General features: G+C 46.3%; 1 protein-coding gene across 5 annotated transcripts in view; it reads right to left on the reverse strand.

Annotated features, from left to right (window-relative positions):
* The window catches only part of RAPGEF1 (Rap guanine nucleotide exchange factor 1), a 128,113-nt gene that overhangs the window by 55,673 nt on the left and 54,161 nt on the right, over positions 1–18,279 (reverse strand). For 3 of the 5 annotated variants that reach the window (XM_072960339.1, XM_072960336.1, XM_072960338.1), the window contains exons 2-4: positions 6,035–6,174; positions 5,318–5,431; positions 617–795 (exon numbers count right to left, since the gene is read on the reverse strand). In XM_072960339.1, the coding sequence (XP_072816440.1) occupies positions 617–795; positions 5,318–5,431; positions 6,035–6,174 (433 nt within the window). The remainder of the gene's footprint in view (positions 1–616; positions 796–5,317; positions 5,432–6,034; positions 6,175–18,279) is intronic. The other 2 variants (XM_072960340.1, XM_072960337.1) reach the window with 1 other exon arrangement.

The following is an 18,279-nucleotide window of genomic DNA, read 5'->3' on the forward strand; positions in this document are numbered from 1 at the left end:
GTTCATGAAAGTTTAGCCTCACGGGGCTACAAGGACACTAACTGTCCTGAGGAGCTGAAGCAGAGATGCGTGTATCCTGCACAGGGACCAGGGAGGAAGACAAGGCCCGCAGGCGTCTGACAGCCCCTCAAGGCTTTCACTTCAGGTCAGAGCTGACACTGCTCTGCTTTCCGCACTTCACACACACAGGGCAAGCTGCTCAGCAACCCTGAAGAGGAAGATGAGCTCTGGCAACACAAGCATCACCCAGCAAAAGCGGACGCCACCCCACGCCTGGCTTCCAGTGAGTCTAGGAGGTGTTCGGGGGGTCCTGGCTTGATACAGTTCCATGTTCCAGTAATCTGAGCTCTAATAGGGTTCTTCTCCACCTCTTTGGACCTAATAATCTAGACAGTCAATGTCCCTAACAGGCTAGATACTGGCAGGATGTTCTGTTGTAATAAACTATGGTTAACATAGGGGACTAGGAAAAATGTGTCCAAATCAATGCGATCACTGCCAGTGAGCTAATATTGTTTCTTAGAACAAAGAAATAAGCACAGACTTACACAGTGGCTCCAGCCTGAGCAAAAGCCTCTACTGCTCTGACACAGCCAAAGACCTCAGAGCAACTCACCTGTGCTGAATTCGAGGGTCGCTCTGCACCAGGGGTAAGATGGCTTCTAGCACCTTGCTGGCTGACCCTGGAAGCATCTCCAGGACCTTCTTATCAATAGCCATTTTGTCCACAATGGTCTTAAAGTAGCGCAAGGCACTGACAACTTCCTTCTCTTTCTCTTCGAGCCAGCTCAGGTTCTGAAAGGAAATGTTAAGCTTAAGGAGGGAGGAGAGAGATTAAAGGGAGCTATTTATAAATAAACAAACAAACAAACAAACAAACAAATAAATAATCCAGTAAACTAGTTGGAGACTGATGTCAATGGAAAGGCTTCTTGCTGCAGAAACCAAGCCAAGTTGTTTTTCTAAGGATTGCAATTAGGATACAGAGGCTAATCTTGAAGGAAGAAGGCGCTGGACCAAGAAAGGTAGTACTGGTATTCCTGAATTCCCTTCCAGAACAGAGACTGCTTTGCCCTGAAGTCTCCTCTTGCACTGCACTGAGACACCGCCGCTAATCTCACTAAATGCGATGAGGACTAATTTGCTAATGGCTGTAGGATGCTTAGAGAACCAACAGTTAAGTCCCACTGCGCATTTCCAGCCAATAAATCAAATCCAGAAACCCCAGGCCTTTCAAAGACCCCAGCACCTGCGTGAGACTGGTCAGAGACATCAGTGTTCAAACCCCACCCTCCCAGGACTCATCACTAGGTTCCCACATTCAACCCAAAGATGCAGCCCCTCTCAATGCAATGATATGGCTCTCCCAAAGGGCCGGGAAACCCCAGGGTCAGAAGGGGCAGGATGCTCCGGGGTGAAAAGGTGAAGAAGCTGGACAGACGGCAACGATCCAATCCCCATTCACGCCACTACTAACAGCATTCAGGGCCCTGCTCCGAGGGAAGCCCACCCGGGAGGACAACGCTGCAGGGCCTGCCCAGCGCTCACACCCGCATCTGTCCTCCTTGGCTCTGGGGTACCTGGAGCCAGCCAGTGGGGAAACGCACCCCTTTGGTTCCTGCCTCTAATCTCCCCTTATAGCCACCCTAATGTCAACAACCCAGGCCCCAGCTGGCCGGCAGGGAAAGGGAAATCGACAATAATCTATAAAATGGATAAATCAAAAACATGGATTGTCTACTCAAGCAGAACTGCTTCCATGTCCAGGGCAAACTAAGAGTGCTCTGTATGTGGAAAACTGCCCCCTGCGGACTCTCTGAGGTCCGGAGAGCATGCAGATAAGAACCACTGAGGGCAAGAATGCAAATTCTAGAAAATGTCCATTTAAACAATCTATAAATATATAACACTGATATGTTATAAAAAGTGATTATGATTCTGAACACTACTACCTCTTTTCTTTTAAAATGATGAGACATGTCATCTTAAATAAAAAAAATCAATAGCATTTATTTCATGGGGATATAAAAGAAAAATATATAAAGGGGATCAAGAAGTAAATGCTCCTTCAGTCAGACAACTTTCCAAGAGCTGACTTAACTTCCCTCAAGGGGGTACTTCCCAAGTGTTCTGTAGACCACCGAGATAGAATTCTCCAATGGAGGAAGGAGCGCTCCCTCCCTCTTCCCATCCCTGTGGTCGCTTGGCCCTCACTTTATTTTCTCTTTTCACTACTTGACATGTTTGTTTATTTACTGTCTGTTTCCAAGAGCCAGGCATTTGTTTCTCCACCTCGTGGACAGGAGCTCTCTGCTTTGCCACGGACTACTCGGGGCTGGGAGGAACCTCAGGATGAAGGGATCATGGTGTCCTGCAGACATCACATGCGACTAAACGTGACCATGGTTGGTCTGGCTAGAGGACTATGACTACGATGCTGCCATCTTAGCACATCAGGACGCGTCAGGAGCCTGAGATGATGAAACTTGGGGAGGAAGTGGGAAAGACCTTAAGAAAATGTGTCATCAGGCTTGCGAGGGAGAAAGGGGCTAACCCAGAGATGAGAGGCATCCAAAAGGAGCAAGGCCCCTCACAACAGAAAGAGCAGTTTCCTGTCATTTGCAGAGAAATCAAGTGAGCCACCCAAGAGCAAGCTGCCCCGGCTGTGATGAAGGAGCCAGACAACTCAGCAGAGTCAGGTTTCAACTACTAACCCCCCCAGCAAATTCCTCTCCCAGAATTAATGGCCTCTGAATGTTATGCATTCCCCAAGCCCTTCAGCTGTTCAACTGTGGCTTCTCGCAAAATGCAGCCAGCAGTCGAAAAGTTCACAATGAGACACCTAGATCCAGCACTCACTCCAACTGGGAACCCCAGGCCGCGGCTCTGCTGAAGCTGCCCGGCCACACAACCTCAGAGAGGCAGGTGCATCCACCTGCACATGGCCCCTGCTGTCGTGGATTAGGTGCCACGACTGGTGCAGACAAGCCTGGAAACGACATGAGACCGGCAGAGCTGGGGGAGGCCTCGATCCGAAGGCACTGTGGGGCTTCCGGCTCCTCATCTGCAAGACGGGGAGAATACCACCGGCCCTGGGCAATCTACAGAGGCTGATACGGGAAACTGGGAGACAATGCACATGCAAGTATTTCATAACATTAAGGGGAAAATAGATTTTGACTAATAAAACTTGGGCCCAGCCCACGCTCTGTATACTGGGAATAATAAAAGCTTGTGCACATGGTCACAGGGATACAGAGATACATAAGAGGGCATGTGAAATCACTCAGGACAGGGCCTGGGCAAAGAGAGAGCCCGCAGTAAGCTGTAGATGAATCTGAATCTGTTTCGGTCCACCAAGCTGGAATTTCCCACGTAGTAACCCGGGGAAAACAAGAATGTCTATGGACATACTAAGTCCTAAGAGAGCCAACAGGTAGTAATTAAAGATGACAGCAAATGACAGACCTGTTACGTAAGACTCCTCCAACAGAGTCGGCTAAGTTCACACACCTTGCCAGATTCCCCATCATTTCCAGTCCTGTCTGTGGGCTCCACTGTGGGTTTGTATGCACTTCGTCTCATGCAGGTGACTTGGGGCAGAGCGTAGTAATTCACCCCTTCTTAAAGGGCAATGACCAAAATCCGGGGTAATATTCTTCCTTGGGTGAAGATCACACCCAGAGCGCCCTCCTAGAGACCAGAGTTCCTCAGCCATGGCACTGACATTTTGGGGCAGATAATCCTTTGTTGGGGGAGGGGGGCTGTCCTGTGTATCGTACAATGTTTACCAGCATCGCTGTCCTCTACCCACCAGATGCCAGTAGGACCTGCTTCAGCCTCCCCGTGGTGACAACCAAAAATGTCTGTGCACATTGACAAATGTCCTCTGGAGTCTGCAGGGACCCCCACAAAGGGAAGGGTATTTTAGCGTCAGATTTTCCCCCATGACCTCTCTTGGAGAAATGAAGAAGGGGGAAAACTCTAGGAAGTGAGCGGCTAAAACAGTTCCCTATCAGAGTTCACTAGCAGAACACAGCTGTCATACATCCCCTTACTCCGGGCTGCCTGGACTAGCAAGAGATGACAACTGACCCTCTTCTTGGAGTTTAATATTAAACGCAGCTCCAAGAGGTTGCTAAACAGATTGTAATAAAAAATAATTGTGCTACAGACCAAACCTCCCACTTGATTACTCATCTTCAATCTGGAATTCAGATCAACCTGGCACACACTGTGCTGCATTCTGGCTTTTCAGCCTCTTTTCGTTAACAGACGGAGCAGGGAAAATGATTATTCAACATAAGCTGGGTTTGAAACTTCTGTTTTTTCCACTTTTAACTGGAATTTTAAGATATTCTGCTGGTCAACATAAAAATAAAGTAAGTATACGGCAAAATTCAAGAATTATGTGTTTATTTAACAGGGTAGTGTTTGCTAGTGGCATTAAATTGACAGCTGTGACAACAGCTCTACTACGAACTACACTGTGGACAGTCACTAAAGGATTAAGGATCTAATTGTCTACAAAGCGTGTTTTTATTTTAAATTGCTGAGTTTAATTTTGTTTTTATGTTTAGTTATGTGTGGCGGTAACATTAGATTCGTGAGATATTCAAAGATAAACTGCTTTCATCAAGAGTAAATGTAGCACTGCGGAGTTTCAGCCTGGAAGTCAGATGCCTGTGTTCAAACCCCAGCTTCACTACTCTTTGTGTGACTTGGCTAAATGCTTAGGATCCCCACAGATTCAGTTAGCTGCCTTCCCTGCAGAGTAAGTTTCCACCCCGCAGGGTTATAATGAGAATTAAGCAGGAGAACAAGTGCAAAGCACTCAAGCCCGGGGCCGAGGAAAGGCTGGTTAAGCGTAGGCGGCGCAAGAGGGGGCCCTGGCTCTGAGCACAGAGGTTCTGCGGCAGTCTCGCCGCACCCCTTGAGTCTCACACTTCCGACACCCTTCCCTTCTCAGCTATTCAGGCCATCTTAGCGACTCAAGGGAAAAACAGCTGGTCTTAAGAGACGAGACTCACCCACTTCCCCCGAACCCGTTGGACCCAAGCAGCACACCCAGACCAACCCCAGAAACCCCAAGCTTTCGCCATGGAGCACAGAGCTCTTCAAAGACCATGGGGACTTGCATAAGTTCTTACTTTTATCCAAGGCCCCATGGACTGCTTCCTGAACAGTTAAGCCCACAGTTGCCCCCCAATTGAACACAATAACATTGCAATAGATTTTCTTCCATCCCCAAAACCATGGGCCAGGATTCTGCAGTAGAAGGCAAGGCAAACCCAATTGTTCTTAACATCACACTGACCTTCTGCCTTTGAGACCTGGAAGCCACAGCACTGGTGGACATAAATTCTACTGCCTGCTGCTCCAGATCCAAGGGGATAGGGTAGCCCTCTGGTAGAAATCTGTCTGTTGCCTCCTGGAAGAGAGGAAACCTGGATTCCTACAGAGCTTGAAATGGCCGTTTTAGGCTGAAGGAAGGGGTTGGTGAAAATCAACAGCTGTTTCAACACATCTGGCTTGACTGGCCCTGCTGAGGTTACTGGTGCTTGAGGACATCTTGGCTGGATTTCAAGGGTTTAGCAAGCTTCAGAGTTTGAGCCCTAGAGCCGAATGACGGATGTTCTGGACAGCACAAATCTCCGTGTGTGTGTGTGTGTGTGTGCGTGTGTATACGCACGTGCGTGCACCAGGGCAAGGTGGGCCCCCCTGGGGCAGGGTGGCAGCATCCTGAGGTGTGAACATGGTGCTCTGAGCTGTTTTAAATGCCCAGAGGATGACACATCTGGAAAAGAACTGTTCTAGCCAACCGAGCTTGACTCTGATTAACAGGAGAAACACTCACCACCTAGAGGTTCATATTTCACAAGGGCACTGCAGGCTCCACTTGGAACCATGGAATGCTATGGAAAAAGTGTTCTGTACTGAAAGCTCAATCCCCAGGGAATGAACTTAACAACAGAACAAACTCATTGTTCAAAGCAGGTGAAGGCCAGGAGAAACACCTAGAGAGTCAGCTTACTTTGTTCACAGGCTTCTCTGGAATCTTCACAGACACCTCAGCTGGTTTTCCCTTCTTTGACGGTGTTCTCTTGATTTTGGGCGAGTGGAATTTGTCCATCAGCTTCATGGTGAAGGAGGAGAGATGAGAACGCTGAGAGTCTGAAAACAAAGAAGGAACTGACTGTTAGAGGCAGAGGGGGAAGAAGTGGTGGTTCACTGACCTTTCTTTTGTGGAAACAACCATCATCCTCAAACATATCTTTTCCCCTGGCTCAGAGTTACAAAAAAAAGGAAGTATGGATCTAATCAAACATTTCTGCTTGCATATTTCAATTTTTTGCAACTTCCATCTAGGTTAGGTTAAAAGCAGTCAAAATGGGGATGGAAATAAGAACTTGCAAACATTTCCAAGTGTCCTTATTAGAGTTCATTTGATGCTTTAACCAACGTTCAAAGGAACTGGATAAGAAGAAAGAATACCAAAGCAGAATCACAGAAGTGTAGAATGTAAGGACTGGAAAGGAAGGCTCTTTGGAATCAACCTTCTCCATTTTTGGTTTAGGAACTACAACAAGCAACATGGGGAAGGATTCAGAGTTGGCAGTGGAGACTGAAATCGAACTGAGGTGTTCAAAACCCTCTGGGACACAGTGAAAGACTAACGGCTTCTCCTCAAGATCAGGAACAAGATGAGGGTGTCCGTTCTCACCACTGTTACTCAACTTTGTTCTCTGATACTTTAATAAGAGCCATTCAGATTGGAGCAGAAGATGTAAAACTAACTCTATTTGTAGATGACAATTTTGTATATGAAAAATCCCAAGGAATCCACTAATAAACTAATACACAAATTCAGTGAGGTCACAGGACACAAGATAATATGTAGAATCATATGCAAGATCACACAAAAAATCAATTCTATTTCTATATGGTAGCTAGAAACATTTCAAAATGACACTTTAAAGAGCTTCCATTCACAATCATCAACTAGAATAAAGCACTTAGTCCTAAATTTAATGTAAGAGGTGCATGACTTAGACACTGAGAACTACAAAATATTGTTGAAAGAAATTAGAGATGATCTAAATAAATGGAAAGTATCGCATTTATGGATCAAAAGACTTAATATTGTTAAAATGGCAATACTTCCCAAATTGATCTACATTCAATGTAATCCCTATGACAATCTCAGCTGAAGTTTTTGAAGAAATGGACACTATAATCCTACAATTAGTATGGAAGTACAAGGGGCCCAAATGAGCCAAAACGTCCTGGGAAGAGAAAAACAGAGAGGACACACATGTTCTGATTTCAAAGCTTACTAGTACAAAGTTATAGTAAGCAAGACAGCATGGTACTAGCATAAGCACAGGCATACAGATTAACGGCACAGAACTGAGAGTGCAGAATAAACCCATGTACCTAGGACAACTGCCTTTTGAAAAGAGTGTCAAAACCATTCAATGGGGAATTCATATCCTTTTCAACAAATGGTGCTGGGAAAACTGGATACCAACATGCAAAAGAATGAATTTGGGCCCTTATCTCACATCATATACAAAAATTAACTCAAAATTGATCAAAGACCTAAATGTAAACATTAAAACCATAAAACTCTAAGAAGAACACACAGGGGTAAAATTTTTGTGACTTTGCTTTTGGCAATAGTTCCTGAGATACAACACCAAAAGCATAAACAGCAACAAAAAAAGCAGATAAACTGGGCCTTGTCAAAATTAAAAATATTTGTGCTACAATCAAGAAAGTGAAAAGACAAGCTACAGAATGAGAGAAAATATTTGCCAATCATACAACTGATAGGGTCTTGCAGACAGAAAATATAAAGAACCCTTACAGCTCAACAGTAAAAGATTCAACTAAAAATGGGTAAAGGATTTGAACAGACATTTCTCCAAAGATGATCTACAAATAAGCACATGAAAAGATGCCCAACGCCGTTAACTGTCAGGGAATGCGAATCAAGCCATCATAAGCCGCCGCTTCATCTCCACGAGATACAATGAAAAAGACAGAAGGTATCAAGTATTCATGAGGACCGGAGAAATCGCAACTCTCCTACACTACTGGTGGAAATGCAAATGGTGCAGCTGTTTTGGAAAATATCCGGCAGTTCCTCAGAAGATCAAATATAGTAACCCTGCAATTCTATTCCGAGGCACATACCCAAGAGAAATGAAAACATACATCCACATGACTTGTACATGAAAATTCATAGAGCATTATTCATAATAACTAAAAGGTAGAAACAACTCAAGTGTCCAAATGTCCATGAGTGAATAAATAAAATGCAGTATATCCATATAATGAAATATTATGAGGCAATAAAAAGAAATGAAGTACTGATAAGCTATCATCATGATAAATCTTGAAAGAAGCCAGTCACAGAACACCACATATTGTATCACTCCGTTTGTCTGAAATGTCCAGAGTAGGCAAGTCCACAGAAACAGGAAGTAGACTAGTTGCCTAAGACTGCAGGGAGGGAGGAGGGATGCAGAGAGACTGCTAGTGAGTATGGGGCTTCTTTTGGTGGAGGCAAACTATTCTAACATCAGAAACCGGTGATGATGACACAACCCAGTGAATTACTATTAATAAAGTTAAATTCTACACTTTAAAGGAGCCAACTGTATGATATATGAATTATATCTCAGTGAAGGTGTTCAAAAAGAGAAGGACCAATAAGCAGCCTTCCTGCATCTCGCCATTTACCAAAGCACTTTCCAGTGTTTGAAGCCATCTTTTTATTTATGTGTTTACCTCCTGACAAGAATGCAAACTCACTGAAGACTGTTAACATCTTGTTCACACCCGCATCTCCAGTGCTAACACGGTACCTGGTCCATTGAAGATGCTCAGGAAACGTGAATTAAACAAATGAACAAATCAACCAGTAAAAAAATACCCCATGAAAAGGACTGCTTCTTTTGGTTACATTGGAAATTCACAGAAAATACTTGACACTGGCTGAAAATTAGGGAGCAGAACACAATCCTGTGTGATGGAAAAAAAGGTATCTGTATTTTTAAAACAACAAATACTCCTCCTTTCAATTTTTCCAGTAATTTAGTACAAAAAAACAAACCTTCCAAATAAATGACATAGCACCTTATATTTCAGGCCAGTCACTTTGTCTACTAGTGTTGCATGTGACTTAATAGGGCTAAAGTTCAATTCTTTTGTCAAAGACCTGCCAGGTGGCCGGCAGGGTCAGATAAATGATCTGTCCTTTGCAAATTATCTAGGCGCCCACTGCACTCTGGACCAAAGAGAAAAGCCAGGGCCTGACCTTTGTTCACAAGTGGAGTCAAATCACACACAACTTCACAGCTGTCGGTGTGCTGGCCAGAACTGCAGGAAGCTCTTCTTAGAGCCCCAAAGGGGGACACAAACCCGCAGGAAGCTGGTGCACCCCTCTCCTCCCCTGGAACAGCTCAGTGCAGTCGGGGGAACTCTCAGCTCCAGTCCTTACTTGCTGCAGTCGTCCCTGAGATTCAAGGCAGGTAGACTGGGACAGTGAGGTTTCTCCAGCTCCCCTCTTCCTCCCCCCCCAGCAGGGTGGGTTACATGTCCAGTTTATACTTCCTTCTCTACACTTCAAAATGATGTGGCCAGTCTAATAATTCATGCAGTAGTTAAAAGGGTGAGCTCTGTAGTCAGATTATCTGGGTTAAAACACTTCAATGTCATCTCGCCAAGTCTCAGTTTTCCTTGTCTGGAAAATGGGGCTGATAATATTGTTCTTCGTGAGATGGCTGATGTGACGTAGATTAAACGAGATGCTGCTTGTGGATAATGCAGTAAGGTAGTTATCCAAGTGCTGGGACACGGCACCCACTCAATACAGAGAGCTAACCTAACTAACTATATGATTTGGATGAGTGGCAAGGCTGACCAAACTCTGAACTCTTACTCGCACTGCTTATAGATCTGCATCGGGCTATTCTGCAGCACTGAGCATTTGACTGATGACTGTCAGCAACTGAGGGTCTTACAGATCCCCCTCTCCTCTTCCTTTAGCGCTGATGAGAAGTCTCAACCTGGCCTTAAGTCTGTTAACCAGCTTCCCTCTTTGGTGCCTCCTTCCGTATTGCCCTTATTGCTGACCCCCTCCCACTCCTTTGGATGCTGGCCTCAGCATCCCTAAAGTCACAGCACATCCCTCACCAGGCAGGTTCCCGAGTCAGAGGCTAGGGTGTGACTTCCACCCTGGCAAGTAAGACTGAAAGCAGGACAAGAAAAGCGGCTACAAATGGGGAAGTCCAGGCAGGATGCATGGTTTCTTTGGTGATCAAAAAGCCTGAGACATGGGCTGGATAAGCCAACTTCCTCCTCCTCTGGTCTTCTGCCCGGAGCTGCTGTGTGGGTAGGCACAGGGCTCCAGGGCTGACTGGATTCATATCTCCGCCCTCATGACCATGGCAGAACTAGGGTAGGCAAACAAGGTATGGAGGCCTCCAGAAACCTCTGGTTGTGACCAGGGGCTAAGGAAGGGCACCTCCACCTGAGTGCACACAGAACCTGGGAAGTCCATTACAACGCTCTCTCTCCAAACCTCTGCTTTGCCAGGCACAGTCTGAGATTTTAGTCTGTCCTGGGGCACAGCTGGGAATCCACACCAGCATTTAAATGAAGTGTTATGTCTACAATAAATCTTTCTCCTTGGAGTGTTTAATAGCCTCAAAACAGCCATCTCTAGCACAAGGCGTGATAAATCAAGTGGAGAAAGCAGGTTCTTTGTAATGACAATCACTCTCAACTCTGGAACTCAAGGGCAGCGCTAACTAGGGCAGATTTTGACTTGGAGACTGCTTGTCATCTTTTCCTTGAAACAATAGTTTAGCAACACAGGTTTCAGGCGACTTGCGAGGTAACTCAAACTATGCATTCAAGCGCTGATAAAGCACTGTAATGACCAGTGACAGCAGAGTGGAAGGAAGCAAAGGTGGCAGCTATGTTAGGGAAATCTTGCCAAGAGCAGCGCACACGTGCACCCTCCCCCACAACTTCCTGCCCCTCCTCTCACCTCCCTCACGTGTGTCAGTCATCTTGGGGAGGGGGCAATGCCAAAGCGACATTCCCACACTACTGTCGGGTTCAGGACCGCTCTCTTATTATTCCCAGACTTTTCACTTAGGAAGCTACACTTCAGATTTTGTCTATGTGTGTGTTTAGAGATATTCTGGCACTGAAATTAAAACATTTTGAAAGATTTCAAACAGACATACATACAACTTCTAGAGAATTAATCAAATCCATGCATCTACAGACCCAGACTGCCAAACAGAACTGTCAGCAATCATGGAAATGTCCCATGTCTGCACTGTCCAACATGACAGCCACTTGTGGCTGTTATGCACTTGACATGTGACTAGTGTGACGGAGAAACTGAGCTTTTATGGAAATGTAATTAAACAGCCACGTGTGGCTGGTGGCTGCCACACCGGCCAGCACAGCTCTAGAAGCAGAACGTTACCCATTCCACCGCTGCCCCACAGGCTCCCTCATAACCCTAGCTTCCCTCCCAACGACGGGTAACTGTGATTCTGAGTTTCGTGCTTGGTGTTGTGGGGCACAGTGGGGGCTGGTCACATGGTGATGCGCGGGTTGGTAAAAGAATTTACCAGAGAAGAAGGATGACAACACAAAGGAGTTTATTAGGGGTGTGCTACCATAGACAACAGTGGGCCACACAGACAAGGGGTGCCGTGTGAGCCCCGAGGGCCGGCTGTTGGGGTGTTTTATATGGTCAGGTCACAAGGTGCCTGATCAGCTGATGCACAAGGCTCTGATTGGTTGTAGGTGAGGTAAGAGGTTTAGGGTCCGTGAAGGGTGGTGGGGTTTGACTCTGATAAGGGGGGCTGAAACAAGCCAGCCGGAGCTATTGTGAGATTATGCATTACCTGGGGCTATTAGTTTCTTAGGGGAAACACGCCCAATAGAGAATGTACTTTATCTGTTGACGGATCCCAGGCAGACATCTGAGAGCCCAGGAATGGGGGTGGCTGGACTTGGAAAGATGTCAGTTGGCCCCACACTTATCATCCCTTACTTTTGTGATAGTTTAAATCTGTAACTACAGTTTAATGCATAAGCCTGCGGAGTTTATGTAAATGGTGTTATACTGTAAATATTCCTACGTTCTAGCTTTTCCACTCAACAGTCGACCTGACATTAGCCACGCTGAGGTCTATGTAAGTGCTCTCATTTTCAGTGCTATGAAATTCCGCGTATTCTGTCATACATTCAGTTTTATTCATCCGCTTTCCTGTCAGTGAACATTGGGCTGCTTTCAGCTTTTCTGCTTTTACAAACACTGCTATGAACCTTTCCGTACGTGTCTCCTAGAACACACACAAGAGCTTTCCACGACGGAAACCGCTGGACTATGGAGTCCACACCACACCTACCTTCAGGGACACCACCCAGGGAGTCTCCAAAGGGGTCCGGCCCCTCTGCAGCCCCACCAGCTAGGCTGCATCCCAGCTGCTCCACACCCCCACCCACCCCGGGGGGCCAGATCTGCACACTTTTTGACCTGGCCACACCTAAACAAAAGAAACAAAAGCCCTCCTTCTCGTGGAAATGCCATACGCTGGTGTGTCTTACTGTGTTCTAGCAAATCTGCTGCAACAACTTCAAAGGCCACAGATGGAGCCGAAGGAAACGAACCTCAACCCCTGCTCAGTTCGCAGGTGTTCACACCAAGGAGGGTCGGGAGCTGCCAGTGACCAATCTGCTAGTCATTTCCTCCAGAGGAAGGAGAGCCTACATGACCTCACACGTAATTTCTGTAGAAACGGCTATGATGTCACTCAGAGCGGCACCTTCCTGGGCGCCCCTCCCAGGCTGCAGACCTGGCCATCAGGTGAAGGCCCTTCTCCACCCAGAGAGGCAGAACTGGCTGGAGGAGAGGCATGCAGCCCACTCACAATCACGTCTCAACAACACATAAAACACACCAAAGCCAGACCAGTTTCTTCCAAGTAGTCTGCCAGGTGTCAATAATCCATTCTTAAATTTTCAATCTGCCCCTTGACCAGGCTGAACACCACTCTCTGCTTGTTGCTGACAAATGTATACATCAACTGCCTTTTGAATGTCACTTGCAGCAGCAGCTGGGATCCCAACTTAGCAGCGGTTTCTGCCAGGGCTTAATTTTGCTTTGGATGAGGGGGAGTCTCTAAATATCACCCGCACAGGGACCACAAGGGTCAGGGTCATGGTGGAGAACACTGTGAGACAGTTTCAAGGTTACTGCAGCCAACCTTCAGCAACAGCATGGCTGCTAATTTCTCGTACCTGCAGCGTGCGGGGAGCAGAGCTGCGGGGCAGCGAGGGCTTCCATTCGTCCACCTACACGAGCTCCAGTTGTGCAATTCCGCTTACTTACCCCACACCCCCACTTTCCAGATGCATTCAAAGGACAACTAGAGTGGAGAAATGACATTAGGGCACTAGGGAGGATCATTCTAAACGTACGGATTTCAGATTTCTAACTGTGTGTTTGCTTATCTGGAATTTTATAGATGTCATGTGAAGGTAAAGACAAGAGTAAGAGTGAGAGGCTGTGGGCAGAGCAGGTGGCCCCTGGGCTCTGGAGTCAGGCCGTCAGTGTTTTAACTTGAGCTCGGCCTGTACTTGGACAATCTTTTCCCCTCTCTGAGCTGAAGGTTCTTCGCTTATAGAACAAGCACAACCATGGGATCTACCTGCTCAGGTTGCTGTGAGGATGAAATGTGATCCTGTGTGTGGAGCATTTATTCAGCAAAGGACCTGACATGCAGCACATGCTCAGTAAGTGGCATCCATCACCGTGACGTGGTAACACCGCCCGGCCTCGGCCACTCAGCGTGGCAAAAGCTAAAAATAATCCCAGCCTAGGAGAGCAGAAAGAAACTCATGTTTTATTTTTCCCAACAACTTCCATATTGAAAGATCCTCTTTCTTACTTAATACAGAACTATTCATGTTAAAACAGAGGGAAAATAGTACCTGGAGTTTCGCAACACCAACGGCTCTTCTGACATGAAGGCCTGTCCCTTCTGCCCGTTTGTTCAGGAGCTCCACCGAGAGCTGTGCTGCTGCTGTCCGTGCTAACGGGATTATTAAGTGTAACTTTTCCTCTTTTTAGCAACAAAAGTAAAACAACTTCATTATAAAAATCCAAGTGCTGCAAAAATACATAACACAGAAAGTGAAAATCCCTCATAACCCCACATCCGGCAGAGCTGGAAGGTTTTTGACCTGTTTTTTTTAGCTTAGCGGGATGCTGTGGGCGCCGTTCCATGGGAGCACAGTTAACAGCTGAAAAACGTCCTGCTGAAAGGCAGACCACAGCGCATTTAACCAGTCTCCTGACTGATGGTCCCTAGCTTTTGCTCTTCAAACAACACCACACTGATGCACAGCCTCGTGCTCACCGCCCTGCGCAACTGCATGAGACAGACTCCCAGAAGTGGAACTGCTAGGCCAGGGGGCATGAGCACGGAAAACCTGTAAGACACCATCCAGCCGCCTTGAGCTGGATGCAGGCCAGCCTGGGCTAGGCCAGAGTGAGGCGCTCAGGAGGAGGCAGAAGAGGTAGGGTGCAGGAAAGAGGCTGGCGTGCAGGGCCTACCGCCCACAGAAGGAACCAGGCTTCAGTCTGGATTTGGGCTCAAGTCTGGCAGAGCCACCAGTTTTGTTTTACTTGCATAACTGGTGAGGATTAAAAATAGATTCAGAATGAAACAGACACTTCACAAAAGATGAAATCCAAACGGACATAAACAGACAAGGTGCTCAATTCCATTTGTCAGCAGGAAACAACAAATTAAAACCATAAAGCACCACTACTACACACATGCCAGAATGGATAAAAAGAAAAATCAGGAAACACTCAGTGCTGGTGAGGATGCAGTGCAAGGGATGCCCTCCCTCCACTGGTGCAGAGGGTGAACCAGGACCCTGAAGGCAGAACATGTACTTCCCCTCGGCCCGGCAACCCCACTCCTAGGTAAATACCCCAGAGCACGTCTGTGTGAACTCATCCTAAGACACGTACAAGAATTTTCAAAGCAGCACTCCCCAAATGCCCATCAGCAGGAGAGCAGGTATGTGTCACCGTCACATGTGGGACGTGTGCAGCAGTGAGAATGCACACCCCATGTGGACGCACCCCACGAGTGCAGAAAGAAGCCAGACACAAAAAAGTAAATTCTGTCCGATCCTACTTATATAAACAGGAAAACAAGCAAAATTAAACTATGATTTTACGAGTTAAGACAGTGGTTATGCTTGAGGGGAGACGGTAACAGAGGGAGCTTCTGCGGCAGTGGTGACGGTCTGAGTCTTGATCAGTCTGTTACGCTGGTGTGTTCACCTTGTGAAAATTCCGCAAGCTGCACACTTAAGCCAGATGTACTTTTCTGATACATGGTATACTTCAAGAAAAAGTTGAAATAAACTAGACATAAAGGTCTCATGTTCTTCCAAAAATGAGCCCACGTGGCTTAGATGAACAGATCATTTGAAAGTTAATGAAATTCCATTCCCTGAAACAAATATACTTAATCATAAACTGTACAGAATTAGTTATCTTCCCAAAGAATTCTGCATTGAACATCTCAGAAAGAAACTGTGGATAGCTCAGGAAGCTCTTGTTTCACCTTTCTAAAAACAAACAAACAAACAAAAAACAGAGCCAACATAAATGAAGCTGTTCTTATGATCTCAAATTACCAGTAAATAAATGTTTCCTAATTGCCTATTATTGTTTGGAAAATTCAAACAACTTAAGGTAAGTAACAGTGGTATCCTATAATTTCCTTTTCTTTCTCTCTTTTTTTAAATTGAAGTCTAGTCAATTATAATGTGTCAATTTCTGGTGTACAGCACAAGGTCCCTGTCATGCATATACATACACATATTCATTTTCATATTTTATTTTTTAACTAAGACTGAACCAATGTGTTTTGTATAATAATAATAGCACCTATTTATGAGGTTAGTCTAAGGATAAAAACAATACTCATCTCATCTGTGCCAGGCCCTGTACCAGCACTGAGGAACCCGCCTCCCCATTCAGGGGAACCTGGATAGATGGGCCTGAGTTAAGAAGGCAGATGGAGGCTGGCGGGATACATGTGGGAGCTGTCAGCACAGGGAAGGCACAGGAAGCCGAGAGACCAGGCAGGAACCCCGGGAATATGTGCTGATGGAGAGGAGGCCCAGGTCACTTTACTGCTGACTGGTTTCTTTCTACACACAAGCTCTTGGTGATTCTTTTGGATGTCTAACGGGCAGCTCAAAGCCAAGTCCAAAACAGTATTCCTGATACTCCCTCCCCAAACCTGCTGTCACTACATCTTGGTAAAAAAGGAATTTTCACCCTTCCAGTAGCTCAGGTCAAAATTCTCAGCTATGCTCTCTGGTTCACATCCAACATTCAGCCCTTCAGCAAATTCTGTTTGTCCTACCTTAACAGTATATTCAGAAACTCATCACCATCACCTGGCCCAAGCCACCATCACTTCTCACCTGGACCACTACAGCAGCTTTCTGATTGGTCCCCTGCCCCTTGCCCTTCTACAGTCTTCTGGACCCAGCAACCAGAGTGATCCCTGTCACAGGTGAGTTCTGTTACGTTGCCCCTCTGCTCAATACCATCCCGCAGCATTTCTTCTCACTCAGAGAAAGCAGAGAGCCCTTCAGAGCCTTACAGGCCCCACACAATCTGCGCCCTTCGTGTGCTCCTCCCAGCCCCACACCATACCAGCCCCATAAACGTGTATCTTTGGAAATAAGGCCACCCCCAGGAAGCATGTTCTCTGCCGTCTCCCACGTCAAAATGACAAGTGCAAAATGGCTGTGACTGTTTGTTTAAATATTAGTCTAATCCTGGGTTTTGATATTAGTAAGCTCAATTGGCTCTTAGAGCAAGCTCTGCCCTCATCAGAAATCAAGGTAGTATTTTGGTTCCCAGCTCGTACTGCCTTCCTTCTTTCCACCTTTCAGAGTTCAGGGGAGAAAAGCACCTCTGCTCCCTGTGCCCTTGAAACCCTGACAACAATCAAATCTTACTCATTTTGAAATTTGGCATTTAGCTCCCAAACCGGCAGCCAGTGAAATAAATGATTGTTTGTGAACACAAAGACAAAAGAATCAATGAATGAATTCTGCAACAGTAACAACTACTCCATTCACCCAACACCAGAGAGTAGTATCTGACTAGCGATGCAGGGGGCACGGTTTATACTGATTTTTAATATAATTCTCTGAGGAATGCCAACACACGAGTCAGAAATGACTCAATCAAGAACCTTCTCTGGTGTGGTGGGTCAGTTTGTGTTAACTGGGTTAAGAGAATGTTGTTCAAGACACTTTCAGGGAAAAGACAAGAGAAAACCATACCTGTCCCCCTCCCCTCCGGAGTCTCCAGAGGACAATGGACTATCTGGGCCAGCGCCATCCAACAGAAATACAAGAGCCGTATCAGATTTTACATTAACCTAAATTAGCTACAATATTATAACTTCAACATATAATTAAATAAAAACTATTAATGAGATACTTCTCTCTCTCTTTTTTCTTTGCAGAGGTGGGTGATTATGTTTATTTAGTTAGTTTTTCAATGGAGGCACTGGGGATTGAACCCAGGACCTCGTGCATACTAAGCATGTGCTCTACCACTTGAGCTACACCCTCCCACTATTTTTCTCTTCTTTTTCATACTAAGTCTTCACAACCTGGTGTGGATCTTACACTCCCAGCACGTCTCTGCCTGGACTGGACAAGTTTCTGGCACTGCTGCAGCTCTAGGCCCTTGAAATGGGGAACGGCTGGTTCATTGGCCTCCGGAAAGAAGCGCTGGTTGGATTCCAGTGCTTCAAGCCTGTGTCGCTGAGGTCTTTAAGGCTGCCTGGCCTCTCCTGGAAAAGGCAGGCTGTTCGCAGCTGCAGAATGACTGCGATCAAGGGGACCCGCTCACCCCCAGGCTGGGCTCCAGGGCAGCACGTGAGTTCTAGGCTGTGAGGCCCTCCCATAAACACTTCCACAGGGAGGTACCGCAGGGTCGCATTCTAACCGCTGCCAGGTACAGGGACAGAGAATGGCACGGGGAGGGGAGATTGAGGAAACTTGCTGAGCATGGTCTGGGGGCAGAACGCTGGGCAGAGGAGGCAGACTTTGTTACAACAGAAGAAATTTCTAACCATCACAGCCTCCCACCATGCAAACTGATTTTCTTTGGCAGCAGGGACC

This window comes from Vicugna pacos, chromosome 4 (assembly GCF_048564905.1).
Source record: "Vicugna pacos chromosome 4, VicPac4, whole genome shotgun sequence".
In the NCBI taxonomy this organism is placed as follows: domain Eukaryota; kingdom Metazoa; phylum Chordata; class Mammalia; order Artiodactyla; family Camelidae; genus Vicugna; species Vicugna pacos.